The 15,413-nt window shown below is 40.8% G+C and overlaps 1 protein-coding gene across 1 annotated transcript; it reads right to left on the bottom strand.

Annotated features, from left to right (window-relative positions):
- Window positions 1–4,581: 4,581 nt before the first annotated feature.
- rnaseh2a (ribonuclease H2, subunit A) lies at window positions 4,582–14,329 on the bottom strand. The gene is made up of 9 exons (XM_079500087.1): window positions 14,213–14,329; window positions 13,198–13,345; window positions 11,941–12,012; window positions 11,537–11,663; window positions 10,500–10,587; window positions 8,353–8,490; window positions 6,468–6,555; window positions 5,657–5,780; window positions 4,582–4,989 (listed from the first exon to the last, which is right to left on the bottom strand). Exons 2-9 carry the CDS (start codon window positions 13,322–13,324, stop codon window positions 4,833–4,835), a joined length of 921 nt encoding a protein of 306 aa, XP_079356213.1. The 5' UTR covers window positions 13,325–13,345; window positions 14,213–14,329; the 3' UTR covers window positions 4,582–4,832.
- Window positions 14,330–15,413: the final 1,084 nt, after the last annotated feature.

Below are 15,413 nucleotides of genomic sequence, written 5' to 3'. Positions count from 1 at the left end.
AATTCAGAAAATCTCCCAGTTACGACATCCCATAGGTCAGACAAGCTCTCGTTCACTGAGGTTGTCATGCACAGGCCTATGTTTAGGCTGCTGAAGGCCAACATAACAGGACTCATGTATTTCACTGGGTCAAATTAAGTAACAGGGTCATAAATGGCATTGGTTAGAACAATGTTTGAGAGCAAATACCTGACTCAAGAAAGCAGATATTCACACAAGAACAAATCAAGCAGGCATCTCCTTCTCTGCATTTATTTCAAGGACATTTAGGCAAATTCCTCTGACATATTCTTTGAATGTCTAGTTCTAACAGTGACGTGACACTTCCATTCATTAATAGCTTTACACGCTCTGATGTCAGCAGTGGAAAATAAGCAGCACAATCCCATTAGTGCAATTATGAGAGACGGCGTGAAAATTAACCAGAGCTATCTACAGCTTCCACCATGAGGATTAGAGACATGGTACTCCATGGTCACCAGGTCACCACTTTATTCCTGGTGCAGGTAGGCCTAGGCTGTCCTCAGTCAGGGAAACAAATATATAAAAGACTTAAGGATAAAGGATAGACTAAAATTAATACACATGTTTTTCCCCCACCATGATCTTAGAAAGCAAGATAATGCAAGAACATGAACAACTCTCCTCCAAAGTCAGAAACTAGATACGATTCTAGACCTTGATGTCATGAGAGTTTAAGCTCAGCGGAACTAATGCATAGTTTATAGCAGACAGTTAATAGGACATCGAATTTACTGTGGATTCACAGAATGTTAGGGCTTTGAGCACCAGTCGTTTGCTTTGTTTTATGGCAGCGCAATTTACTTTGAATCAGAAAATGCATGCGATGTGTAATTATCCTGCTTGTTATTCTGTGTTATCAGGCTGGGCAGGGTGAAGTTTAGAATTTGTAAATCTTTAAAATAGATTCATTTTCTTTTCTCTGTCCATGGGAGACAGATAGACTTGAGTCTAATCTATTGATTATGCTGTGTTTGTGGACCACCTATCGGTCTCTATCCCCTGATCATCCTCTGTGGGTCAATGTAATAGTATCAAAAGCAGCAGTCTTTGACTGGAGAAGATCCCAGATTAGCCCTGTCCCGTCATGGCGGGTGTTTACAACACCAGGACACACTGGTCTACTTTGGGGGATTTGATGCCTGAAGTCCTGGACTTATATAAGGAACTAGAGTGAGAGAAGGCTCAAGGCCAGGATTAGAAAGAACAGAACAGATCAAACGCACCGCTACAACCACAGATCCAGACATCACCAGCAGACGCTGCAGGACTACTTCTTGCTGGAGTAATACTTTTAGATAAAACTCTACGATGACGCTTCAGCCATCAAGGATGACTTCGTTGTCTCGGCTCGTGGATTTTGTCTTCAGATTCTTGTCTCCCATGTGTTGTCACACAGAGCCATAAGCATGGAAGCTGTGACTCAGACAGTGACTGCTACAGCTTCTGACAGAGACTCCTTCCCGAGGAGGGCTTTGAGAGTCGTCCCTAGAGGAGCCTCGTCGCACTTTGTTGGGAGTTCCATCGTCATCCTGTCCTCTTTTGCGGTATCGACCCTGGCTATGAACTTTGGAAAGAAGATGCAGGAGTCTCGGCAGAACTCCCATGGGAGCTAGCATCCACAGATGGAGAGATGCATCTCCATTCTATCGCATTTTGGATTGAACCAGGGAGCTCCTTTACCAAGACATTTATTTTTTATCCCACGATTTTTGCAACCCATTTTGTTCACCCACTGTCAAATGTCTAGTGCAATAAGCCTATCTCACAGAATTTCCCCGCCCCCCTTAATACGCCCCCTTTCGGGGTTAGTGGTGATAGCGTGACGTCACTCCATAGACGCTACATGTTAACAGAGATAATTTAAGAAGTCTACAACTTTTGTTTTCTCAATGTAAGGTTTGTTCTATCTGTTCGAGCTGATTTACCATCTTGTTTGCTTCATAATAATATTGGTCTGTCACATTTTTACATTAGAAAATGTACTTAGATTCTCCAGAGAAAAAAAACTTGTAAATGCTAATGTTAAAGACACCACTATTTACCGGAAGTGGGCGTGGAAAGCGGGCTGTGAGATAGGCCTATTCTGGGCAATATACTCCGCCTGTCAACCTGGGTAGAGCAACAGGCTGACCTCATCTTTCCTTCAATGCATGAGGAGTCCAAGCCGCTTCTTTTCACCTGACAGGGGGGAGTTTCCCCGGTTGGACGTAGCAACGTGGAAGGAACACGTTATTCCAACCAGTTCCTTTCCCCTCCATCACGCGCCCCGGACGACCAGGGGGAGGCAGTTTAGAGAGCAGGATTACTGCATGTTTTTTGTGAGGGTACCTACCCTAGACATTCTTGATCACCACTATATGATTACACATTGATGGATAATGCTGCATAGAAACCTGAGTTTTTTGTTGCCATATTTTCATTGTAGAAAGTTTGTGGGTCAATATGTGGTAATCTAAACAATCACACTTGTGTGAAGTGAGAGGCCCCCACTGTGGCTGCCACATGACATCACTGCTTAGAGTAGACCCCGAGCAAACATTTTGGGTGCCGTTTGTTTAGCAAAAAATAAAAAGTCCAAAAGACTACATGACATCACGAGTGGTGCCGTTTTGTTTATTTTCAAACAACTTTTTTCCATAGACTTGGCTGCCACAACGTAAATTCTGAAAGCCAGATGTTGGAGGGGCTAGAGCCCCTCAAAAATGGTTGAAGAGGGAATATTGGTAAAGTAAGATGGATCTATGTTTACATCGGATGTTAGACGTGTTGCTATAACAACGAAGGGCAATGGAAGTTCTGAGAAACAACTATTTGGCAACCAAATGACGTTTGCAATGAAGTGATTTGTTGGATCATGTAGATTAGCCCTGGAGTCAATGGGAGACATGTTTTTGTTGTAAATGTGTGTTTCACTCACACTATTTTATATTTGTTGAAAAAGGGGAAATGTGTTTCATAGTTGATGCGAAAAGGGGCAATATATTGATAGTTGATACTAACACTATGTCACTAATACTATCACATCACGTCTACCTCAAACTGATCTATAAAGCTAATAGAGAATGGAAATAAATGTAACATGTTTTACATGGAAATGTGGAATGCAACATATACTATATGATATACCGGCACATAAAATATATTGTATTCTTTTCCAACTAAGCAATACACATTTAAAAAAAATCACACCCGTGTGAAATGAGGGGCGCCCTTGTCATCGTACATCAATTTGTTAGCGGACATTTGACATTGCTACATAAGGTACATAAGGTGGTCCCTTATTGGCCAAGCGCTCCCACCAACATGCAGCCGATTTGCTCGTTTACATATGACGCAAGTTTTCCCTTCAATGTCAATGGCGTTTAATGTTTTGATGTTTAATTTACGTCATATTTAGCGGAATTATCAGCTCTTATCATCATACATCATCATGAATCATCTCATACTGGCCAATCAAAATGTCTGTTGCCTGTGATTGGTTAGCTGATTTGATGTTTAATTTACGTCATATTTAGCGGAATTTTTACGTAATTTCTCAGTTTCTCAGGCAAATATTGAGACGTGTGGGGACAAGATTTAGCAGACATTTTATCCTAAATTCCCCTTTCATTGTCAATGGCAAATCTAGAGACGTGTGGGGACAAAGGCTGTTTATAGAAAAAAAAAATCACACCCGTGTGAACTGAGTGGTGTAAGGTTTTATATAGCATGATCAGCTGTGGTCTGACGTAATGTCTGACGTAATGAAATCATTATTATTATATAAGGTAAGGTATTATATAGCCTGATCAGCTCTGATCTGACGTAATGAAATCACACCTGGATGTGATTTCACAACTGGCTTTTTTTGTGCAGAGAAAATGACCACGGTTGCTACGGTCATCCAGTTCACCCGGGTGTGATTTAATTACGTCAGAAATTATTTTGAACATAGCAACCATGCTCATTTTTTTCTGCACACAAAAGCCAGTTGTAGGAGTGGTTTACACCACTCAAAAAGCTCAATGATTAACAATTACCCAGTAAGGAAGAGATTGTTCCTAGCCTGGCTTTGCCAGACACTGAACGTGGACTCACTCACGTCTCCTCCCCGCTATGAGGAAGCTCGTTATCAGTATGTGGCCACAGCCAGGCTAGATTGTTCCATGTACCTTATCCAATATATCTTTAGTATCCAGGGAAGGACAATGCAATTCCAGTGCATGTGTAACAAATTGTCATATAACAGTCTTAGCAAAGTTGTACACTTTGCATCGACAACTTTCATGTTATAAATGGGACCCAAATAAATGTCTGTGAAATATTGTCAAGTGGAACGTTTCATACAAATGAGTGTAATTTTCCTTTTTTTTTTTTAAATAATCTTTATCCCACGATTTTGTAACCCATTTTTCACCCCTGTGTCAGTGATCCTGTGTGTAATTTTCCATATGGCCACTGGAGGACAGCGTTGGTATTCTAAACACCGCCATCACCACCACCACAATCAGTTCACACATGAACTGTCCGTTTCCAATTGAAAACAAGTACTATAAAGTCAGAGACAGAAAAATAAAAAATATTTAAAAAGCTGCTTTTATATATAAAACAAATATATGGGGGGAAAAAAACATACATGAAGGTATATGAGAATTCAGGTTTGGACTGAATATAATTGAGTGTGTAGTCTGTAGAGTGTAGAAAGAATAGCCTGGACCAGAAATATGGGAGTGACCGAGAGAGAGGATGTCATGTAGGAGGCCACAGGTTATCTGTGTGTGTGTGTGTGTGTGTGTGTGTGTGTGTGTGTGTGTGTGTGTGTGTGTTCTTCACAGTGTGTCCAGGCTCACTAGCTTCTTGTCAGTGAAGAAGCGGTGAGTCTTGTGGGTCTGAGCATTACCTCCTGCCGAACGGTTGAAATAGGACAGCATGGACGTGTTCTTCTGAAGCGCCGCTGCCTTCTCCCCGTCCTCCTCGTCATCGTCCCTGAGGACAAACATTGCAAAACAAGACCCATTTTTAGGATGGTGTTACACACATCCCGGGGTCGGTTCGTTTTGCACAGGCCGCGTTCGTTTTGTGGTTAAATCACTTTTGTCAAGGTTACATCACTATATTCTGATAGTAATCATTGCTATAGAGTATTTGCTCAGTAACAGGAGTCTCCCTGTCTCTGCAGCTATTTAATAAACAGAATATACATTTTCAGGTACAGTAGGGGATGAAATTTCAGCCAATCAGGAGAGAGTAGCCATTTATCAGCTTAATTTTTATAGTGTTCCAGTTCCAATTTTGTCTGCTCATTGCTTTGTGTCATCACTTCCAATTCCACATGTTTATGCATTCTCTCTATCGACTATTTTCGGTTAAGAGATTTGGTGTAGAGGGGAAAAAGGAGGGAACCAATAGACCCCAGTTAATTAAGTTTTTGGCTTTTACAAACTACTGCCCACAAACATGGATTGCTTTTCATTATTTAATGCTAAATAAATGAGATATGGTGAGAGATAGTAGCCAATGCTCATTTAAAAACAGTCAAAATGCTAATATATGCTGGGGCATAGAAAAGTAATCTTTTACAGAATCTTTTCACTGGTATTCGTTCTCATATGAAAAAAATATATATAATAATTATATGAAACGTTTCCTTTACCAATGGACGGTGACAGCCTTGCCGTCCAGCAGGTTCTGCGCTGTACTCCAGCTGAAGCGAACAAACTGCGGGTACCCAAACACTGGGTCCAAGTACTTCAGCAGCCATGCTTTAGTCTTGGGGTCTGGAAATGAAGAAACAAGTCAAGTCGGTGTATGTGTATCACTATACTCACGACTCCATGATGTAACATGAAGGATAGGGACGTACATGTCGTGTTGTGTATGTACTGTTATGTGTATGTATTGTGATGCATTTTAAAGTGTTGTTCCGTTCGGGGTGCATACTTAGTTTAGACTAGTCATTGGTTAGACATGGGTTAAGAGGTTAGGTTTAGGTGTGCTGCCCCGTGGGAGGTTAGGTTTAGGGTGAGGGTTTGAGATAGGTTGTAGTTGTAGGACTAATGACTGGTCTAACCAATGACTAGTCTAAACCAAAAACTGTCTAAACTAAGTACTGCACCCGTTCCGTTCAGTGTGAGAGGACCTCAGTGGAAATAAGTCTTCAGACTTTACTGTGAAATCCTTGAATCGCTGATTATAATGTTGTATTATGATTGCTTTTCTAAATTAATCAAATCAAAATCAAATTAAACATTATCTTTTTCATTGTCATTTAGGGTCTTCCTTGAGTCACAAGAAAAAAGGTGGAATAATCGGTCATGCTTTTAAAATTCCATTTTATATTTGTTTGTATTTTATTCTAAAAAAAAACACAGGTTCTTACTCAAGAGGACAGACAAACTTGGATTGACTCTACATGAGAGAAATTGGGAGCACTAGTAGATTCTTTTTGCTTTATCCTTCATTACCATTGGGATACCCCGAGCCATAGTCTGTTTGGATATCGCCAAGATCTTCAGGAAAGTTCCAGCGTTTTACTGCATGATCCCTGGCCACCTGAGGAACAGGGCACAACATCAGAGAACATATTAATTGAATTTGAACCGACCTCAACTCTCAGTTTTCCGTGGCAGCCATGGTGGCTCCACAATCATCTTCTGTGACATCTGGCACATAGTGACTTGGAATTCCATGTCAGCTGGATTTTAAATTGCTTGGCATCTGACCACTGCAAAATTAGCCACTTAAACCCTATTTGACCCCAAAAGAGGGACAGTTTGAAAGTGGTTAAGGGAGAAATTCTTTTAAATGTCATATTCAATGTCAATTTGCCATAATTCACGAGAAGATGGGGGTGACATGATAATCACAACACAACCGCCTGTGACTAGACAAAATGTGTATCTAGTGTACTGTAGAAGGACTATAGCCACGGATTAAAGCAAAATAAAATCTCATCTCATGGCCAAGTCCTATAGAGCGCCCCCTTTCAGAACGACGAGGGCACCAGGAAATAATTCCCCAGTCATTTTCCCCATAGACGTTTCAAAAAGTATTCATTTAAAAGACCTTTAAAGCCTCGGACAAAGCCAACTCGGCAGGTGACAACTCATGACAATCAACACACTTTGTTGGGCCGAGTGCTGCACTACGAGCTTGTAGATCTGCTATTTTGGAAAAATCATGACAATGTGGCACACATCTTTGAATATATATTCTTTCAGAACGAACATTTTTAACTCAAATCTTTGCTTCTGGGGGGGTCCCTCCCTGGAACAAAATATTTTGAGATTGGGGTCGGGGCCAATTAGATATAATTCTGGGGGTCCTTGACATGAAAATGTTTGAGCACGACTGACACAGAAACAAGGGTTTTTCAGAAAACTTTTAGGATTTAAAAGACCTTTTTTTTTTAGAATCTGCCTCAGTCCTAAATGGGTTAAAGAATAATAACCTCTGTGGAGAAAAGTCCTTGTGCGCACACACCTACAAGGACAGGTGCGTCGGAGCCGGCAAACAAATGCGAATCATGGTAACAGACTGGCGTGTGCCTCCGATTGGTCCTCGCCTCTCCGAGTTCCTCTATATAGCCGTTACCGGTTACTGTTGTAACCAGATACCTGATGAAGGTCGTTTAGACCGAAACGTTGGCACTCAGCTGAATAAACTGCTGCTCTATAAGTGAAGACAGAATAATAACCGAAAGTAGTCTAACTACAAGCTACAAGGTCTGCGCGATGCATTGTGAGCTTGTAGATCTAGGCTAATTTTTGCTCGTGGAGACTGAGAACTTAAATCCACGACTATAGCATCTAGTCAAAGAATTATACAACTTAAAACAAAAAGGCAGAGTGCTCTAGGACCACAAATCAAGTCACAGTACTGTAGTATTGTAGTGAAACTATGGAAAACGCCTGTTACTTCTATAGCATCCTGCTTAGCAACGGGGCGGCGGTGGCTCAGGGGTAGAGTGGCTGCATGGGAACCGCAAGGTTGCTAGTTCGAACCCGGGCTCCCCTGGAGATAGTGTTGAAGTGTCCTTGAGCAAGACACCTAATTGCTCCCGATGTGCAGGTTGGTGCCTTGCATGGTTTCCCTCTGTCATTGGTTTGAATGGGTGAATGTAATGCACAATCTATATCAATGTAAGGCACCTTGGATAAATATAAATGTACCATTTACCATCCTAGAACCATTCATACGTTGGCGAAGTGTGCCATCTATCATAAACCACTGAAAAGACCACATGATGCAAGATCTCCGTCTTGACGGAGATCTCCATCAACGGCAGAGAATGTGTTAAGGAGTCTAAGCAAACAGAACACACAGACAAAGCGTAGTATTTTGACCAACCTTGGCACAGATACTGGCAGCACTGACAATAGGGAAGAGGGAGTCAGCTTTTGGCCTGACTGTCATCTCAATACCAGGGAACCGCTGGGAAAGCTTATCCTGGTACTTCTCTGCTGGGCCCACTGTATCCACAAACACCTGCACAGAACCACCACAAGGGAGTCAACATGGAAGTAAAGTAGTATGACGTTCAGGACACGAGCGATTTTGTACGTTTTGCTCCCAAATTAATTGTGAACAGTGACTTCTGACAGTGACAATTCAAAGTAATTTATTGTTCGACTAAGTGCTAAATAGCATAAAGGGAATCTACCAATCAGCATCACAGGAACAAGGACAACGGATGCAGAAGGAGGAGAGGACACAGGAGTAGCACGGATATTTAACCCATTTTGGGCGGGAACCCCTTTTGGTGTTAGCATTATCTTATGCTTTATGTTATGCTTTAGCTATTGAAAAATAGCAGATCTACAAGCTCATAGCGCGCCACCGAGTGGCGCGCTACGAGCTTGTAGGTCTGCTATTTTTGAAAAATCGAAGAACGACTGACATAGAAACATGGCTTTTTCAGAAAACTGTCAGGATGTAGAAGACATTTTTAGAATCTGATCTCAGGTCTCAAAATGGGTTAAGCCTTTCATTAGGTGCTAATATACGAGAAAATGACTAACGTTTCGACCTTGCGGTCTTCATCGGTCATGACTCTGATAAAAGGCTTGAATGTCTGTGGTGCTCCAGTGTCCTCTCCTCCTGCAAAAATAGCATAGTCTGTTCGATAACAGGTCTCCTCGTCTTTCTAACTTTGTAGTAAACATAAAATATAATATTTTCATGCCCATGTTCTGCCAACACCCTGATCACTTGTTCTCATTCATGAACCTGATGAAGACCAATTGGGTCAAAATATTGTTAGTTTAATAAATAGTACAAAACGGGAAGGTAGGAGCGCACACCAGTAGTGGGGAGGTGCTGACCGCAGGAGATAACTATGACTGAAAAGGGAGAGAGGCCGCACAGCTCGTAGTCACGATGCCATCAAAATCTTTAATAAATAGTAAATACACTGAGAGCAGTAGAGCACGCGTGCGGATAATTTTGTACTTTATTTTAACTTGACTATTTTATCCAGCACATGTCGAAATACACTCGGATGTGCGTGCATTATGCTAGTTATCCTTTTAACTATTTGCATTTTTTTCTCGCATGGTTTTGGTTAACGATTCAGTTCGAAGTCAGGTCGTAAATGACCAAGCTTGTCAGACAGCGCCGCCAGCAGGATCAAATGAGTAGCACACATCTCCAAATGTGTGTGAAGTTGTGCTCTAATCATTAGAGCATAACTTCACACATGCTATTGAAAAATAGCAGATCTACAAGCTCATAGCGCGCCACCGAACTTGTAGGTCTGCTATTTTTGAAAAATCGTGAAAATAAAATTTAAAAAAATATATATATTTTTTTTTTTGAAAATATTTTGGGGACCCCCCAAAATAATTTGGCGACCCCCCGAGGGGTCGCGACCCACGGGTTGAGAACCCCTGCTCTAATGTCTGCATATTCAGTAGTTTGGGTGTGCACATCCACAGGTATGGACCAGTCAAATGTAAGATGATAAATGGGTTCTCTCTCCTGATTGGATGAAATTGGTGAGCTGAATATTCAGAGTTCCCTCTCCAGCTCTGAATATTAGAGCTGGAGAGACAGGGAGACACCAGTTACAAAAAAAATAAGTGAGTGGTGCTGTACTGTACAGGCTCTCCTCCCTGGCCTGTGTGTGTGTGTGTGTGTGTGTGTGTGTGTGTGTGTGTGTGTGCAGCCTAACGCACCACACTTGGTGGTGCGTTAGGCTGCGCAACAGTGACACTTGGTGGTAAAAATATGCTATTTCCGTGCTCAGACCCAGGGACACAGCCAGGGACACACATAGGAATAGGAATGGCTAGCACCACTCAAAGATTAACTAGCAATCACTAGCAATGATTGTTGATTGCTATCAGACTAGAGCTTTAACTTTTTGTTTTTTTGTTTTAACCAAAGAAATTCACAGCACTCATAACTTTTACTTTGGATTTGAGCAAGTGGTGGTGTATTTGCACTTTTATACAGCATTAGTGAATGAAATAAAGTCTTCTTCTTTGTCTTCTTACCTCTGTGAGCTGTACTCCACAGTCCAACGCATACTGCACCAAACCAATAGCTGCATCATGTGATAAGGCATTCAGGTTGTATTTTGTCCTGTGGAAAGAATAGCAGACATTTTTACCTTAGGAAAAGAAGTAAAGAGTTCTAATGTCATGTACAGTCTGTATATTCACTCACCATGAGGAAAAGAAGTAAAGAGTTCTAATGCCATGTACAGTCTGTATATTCACTCACCATGAGGAAAAGAAGTAAAGAGTTCTAATGCCATGTACAGTCTGTATATTCACTCACCATGAGGAAAAGAAGTAAAAGAGTTCTAATGCCATGTACAGTCTGTATATTCACTCACCATGAGGAAAAGAAGTAAAGAGTTCTAATGCCATGTACAGTCTGTATATTCACTCACCATGAGGAAAAGAAGTAAAGAGTTCTAATGCCATGTACAGTCTGTATATTCACTCACCATGAGGAAAAGAAGTAAAGAGTTCTAATGCCATGTACAGTCTGTATATTCACTCACCATGATGAAAAGTAGTAAAGAGTTCTACCAGTCGTCTCTTTATGAGGACAAAACTCAAATTTGGAGATGTGTGGGGTTTGAGGTTATGGTTGGTTATGGTTTTGTAATGGAAAATCACACCTGTGTGAACTGAGCGGTGCAACTATACATTTATTGTTAGTTACTGTACTGTGCGCTGTACTGTATTGTACTGTGCTCTGTACTGTACTTTGATTATTTTTGGAAAAAACCTTCGAGAAATGACAGAGTTACCATGTGGGGGTCTCCCCGGAAAAACCTCCAGACCCCCAGGAACGCGCCCAGGGGGTCGGTCCGTTTCCGGCGAGCCTTCCCTTGTCCGAAACGGTAGAGAAATGACATGTTGCAGCAGAGACAGACACTACAGTACGTACGTACGTACGTACGTACGTACGTACGTCGTAGACATGGGGACACACATAGCTGCGTAATGGAGCGGAAGCACCGCTCAAAAATCTGTTTTCATGTAACCACAAAGATAGTAAGGGGTGTGTGTGTGTGTACCTCTGTAACATGCTGGTAGAGATGGTATTGGGTGAAATAATCTGAATGGCCCAGCCCACATAGCTTTTGGCTCCATTTAGATTATCAAAAAGATTCTCTCGTTCTGCTTCTGTCAGAGTCTTTGAATCTGAAAGAAAAGCCAAGAAAAACATCCATTTGTTTAGGAAACATATTATTATGTAACGCAGCCACGCTCTATTCAGAATTATTTCCTCTGTGATTAAAGACCTTTAATGAATTGCAGTGTACAAAGTAGATCCTACCATATCCATGATTAAACACATCCAGAAATGGAATTATAAGCCGGTCTCATTTATACTTTGTTGTATGGTTGTTTTTCCAGCGAAAACGGTTGTGCAGTAAAAATGTGGCTTCAATGTTGATAAGGCCTAGAAGAGGATTACCTGCCACCTTCAGGCCTTTCATCTCCTCCTTTCTGGATACTGGACAGAAACATATTCCATATACCATGGGTCCTGCAAAATGAAACAGAAACATATCAAACAGAAACATATTCCATATACCATGGGTCCTGCAAAATGAAACAGAAACATATAAAACAGAAACATATTCCATATACCATGGGTCCTGCAAAATAAAACAGAAACATATAAAACAGAAACATATTCCATATACCATGGGTCCTGCAAAATAAACCAACAGGACTATTAGAATGTGTCCAAAATGTCATGCCAGAACGTTGAGGCTGGTTTAACCACTTGAACCCCCAACAAACACTGCCTATTCTGGGGGGGAACATTCACCAGAAAGAGCACACAACACGGCACGAAGCGACGCGTTTGTTCACTACTTCTTAATTATTTTATTTTTTAATTCATGGATCCCGCACTTCACTTAACCCATTTAGGCCTGAGATCAGATTCTAAAAATGTCTTCTACATCCTGACAGTTTTCTGTCGTTCTTCGATTTTTCAAAAATAGCAGACCTACAAGCTCGTAGCGCGCCACTCGGTGGCGCGCTATGAGCTTGTAGATCTGCTATTTTTCAATAGCTAAAGCATAACATAATGCTAACACCAAAAGGGGTTCCCGCCCAAAATGGGTTAAAGCATTATTTGTATTGAGTCGTTCAGACCGTCATCAGGCATGGTGATGAAGGTCTGAACGACCGAAACGTTGCTCAAAGAAATAATGCTGTAAGTGAAGACAGTGTGTGGGATCTACTTCTCCAGTTCCAGTTGTCCAACGCACCTGTCCTCTGTAGGTGTGCATAGACTTTTTTTCTTCTATTTTTTAATTCATGGAATTTCTGTTGACTGTTCGCCGCTTCATCTCCCAATGTATGAATGAATGGGCCATTGTAAAGCACTTTGAGTAAGCACTCTATAAAGTAAGCGCTATAAAAATGCAATCCATAGTCAGATAAATTTACACAAGGTGATTAGAATTGGCCTGTTTTCACCTCTTTCACATGTGCAGTATAAATGCACAGAAACACCGTCAACACTTGCACAAAAACTAAGGACAACTTTATTTAGGCAAACATTTCGGGTAAAATAGACCAAATTCGGGGCGGGCATCTGTCTATTGACCGAAACATTGCCTAAATAAAGTTGTCCTTATTGTGCAAGTGTATTATAGAATTAATTGGTATTTGAAAAAGTGAGTGTGGGGAAATGCATCTAAATGGTCATACCCACCCAGCACAGGCCCTCTGCCCGCCTCATCAATGCCCAAACAGCAATCTTCCGTCTTGCAGATGTCTGGGATTTCTGAAGCCAGGCGGCAGCTAACGGAGTTATCTGCCTCAAAGTCACCGAGATCCATCACTGCTGCTCTGGGTCAACACTGAAAGGAAACATATACAGACAAAAGACCTAGAAGTTATTACTTACTACTAAAACAGGAGTGGGCCTGATTATTTGCGTTGTTGTTCCATTTTGTATCTTCATGTCCCCTTGCGTTGTGTCTGTCTTAGCTAGTTCTCTGACTATATTATGTGAGGAATTTTATTGATTGATTGATTGATTGATTGAATACTTTATTAACAGACAGGTACAGGCCGGTTGAGAGCCTAAGATTTAGACTCTCAAGATGTATTTGATCAATTCTGACATTGCTATAGCCGGGAGGTACAGTACAATGAATACAAGGTCTGCTAAACCAGAAAAGCCTTTCGGCTTGTTTCCATTGGTGTCCTCACGTACTCAACAATTCATTTAAATTAAATATACACATAATACAATCTATGAAAAAACATCATTTTTGATTGATTGAAGTATTTATCAACAGTTTGCAGAATGGGTACTACCGTATTCACATGAAAGCACAACTCAATACAAAGATACTATGGACGACACACTGATAAAGCATTACACTTGTTTACAACAGGGTCCACCATTTTCAATTCATCAACTGCAGCCATGCAGTTCCAAACTCAGTCTGAACTCCTTAAAGTGTAAATAAGTGCCAGGTAAATAACGTTTAAATTACTAAATGACACATTTAACCCAAGCCTAGGTCAGTAAAATGACCTTAACCTGCTGTTAAGTTTGCAGTATGTTCATTATCAATAACGCAGGCATGAGCTTGTATAACTTGTTTAGGTTCCATTGCTGTCATTGTTTAAATAAGCGTCGTTTTGACTCGTTTATTAAATGAATGAAAACATAATGATAAAACGGATGAAACAGAAAGCCAGTCATTCATTCTCACCTCTCAAATGATAAAATATGTCACAAGTTGTGTGTTGTTGTGTGATGTGATGTTCCTCCTGTGTGTTCACTGGGTTCGCTGTTCATTTGGCGCCCTTGGAATGACGTAGGATACCAGTGTCTGCTGGGAAACGTAGTTGAATCGAATCGAATTATATATTTCTGTACTGTAGCGTCTGGCAGACGGACGCTACAGTACAGAAATATATAACTCGATTCGCCGTCTGCAGCTTTTTTTTAGAAAGAAAGAAAGAAACTCTTCTGTCCTACCGTCATTCATTCATTCATTCATTCAATCATTAATTCATTCATTTATTTCCATTTTCTCTTCTAAAGGTTTTGTGTTTTGTGGAAGAAAAAAATGACCCAAACCGATCAGTTATCGGTTATTAACAAGGATCTCCACATCTCTCCAGCTCTTTAGTAAACACAGAGATAATCCATTTATCAGCTTCAATTTAATAGTGTTCCAATTTAAAATGCTCAATTGTTTTTGTTTTTACCACTATCCTGTATGGGTGCTCTCTCCTGATTGGATGAAATTGGTATCCTGACCTGAAAATGTATTTTCTGAGGGACACTATAGCTCTAGCACTCTAGCAGTGTTTATAGAGACATCATTTAACACTTATTTTAACAAAAATAAAATATAATTTATACCACCTTTAATTGACACATGCACTTAAAAGATTATGTCAACATAATCAACTACCTACAAGGAGAATTCCAATTTTACAGTTGAAAATAAATAATCTTGTCAATAAAAATGCTTGTCTTCCCGTATGTTAAATAACACTACCCTAAGAAAATATTAGGTGTTTATAGGTTAGGCTAGCAGAGCCAAATATAGGACTGTATGACTCCCATGGGAGCAAACGTGTACACACACACACACTCACACACATGGACACACGGATACGCACATGCACACATGACGCACGCACGCACGCACACACACACACACACACACACACACACACACACACACACACACACACACACACACACACACACACACACACACACACACAGTCTTCTCTCTTTCAGAATGCATTTTTTTTTAATGTATATATTCTGAAACGTTGGTTCTCAACGTGCATGTGGTCATTGAGAGGTTATGGGCCTGCAATGTAATTCTGAGATGGTGTAGATATGATTTGATATGATTTAAAAAATCATATCAAAAGGGGGTCCACCACGAC

The sequence above is a fragment of the Electrona antarctica genome, assembly GCF_951216825.1.
Source record: "Electrona antarctica genome assembly, chromosome: 4".
Classification (NCBI taxonomy): domain Eukaryota; kingdom Metazoa; phylum Chordata; class Actinopteri; order Myctophiformes; family Myctophidae; genus Electrona; species Electrona antarctica.
This window is presented reverse-complemented; position numbering and strand designations above follow the sequence as displayed.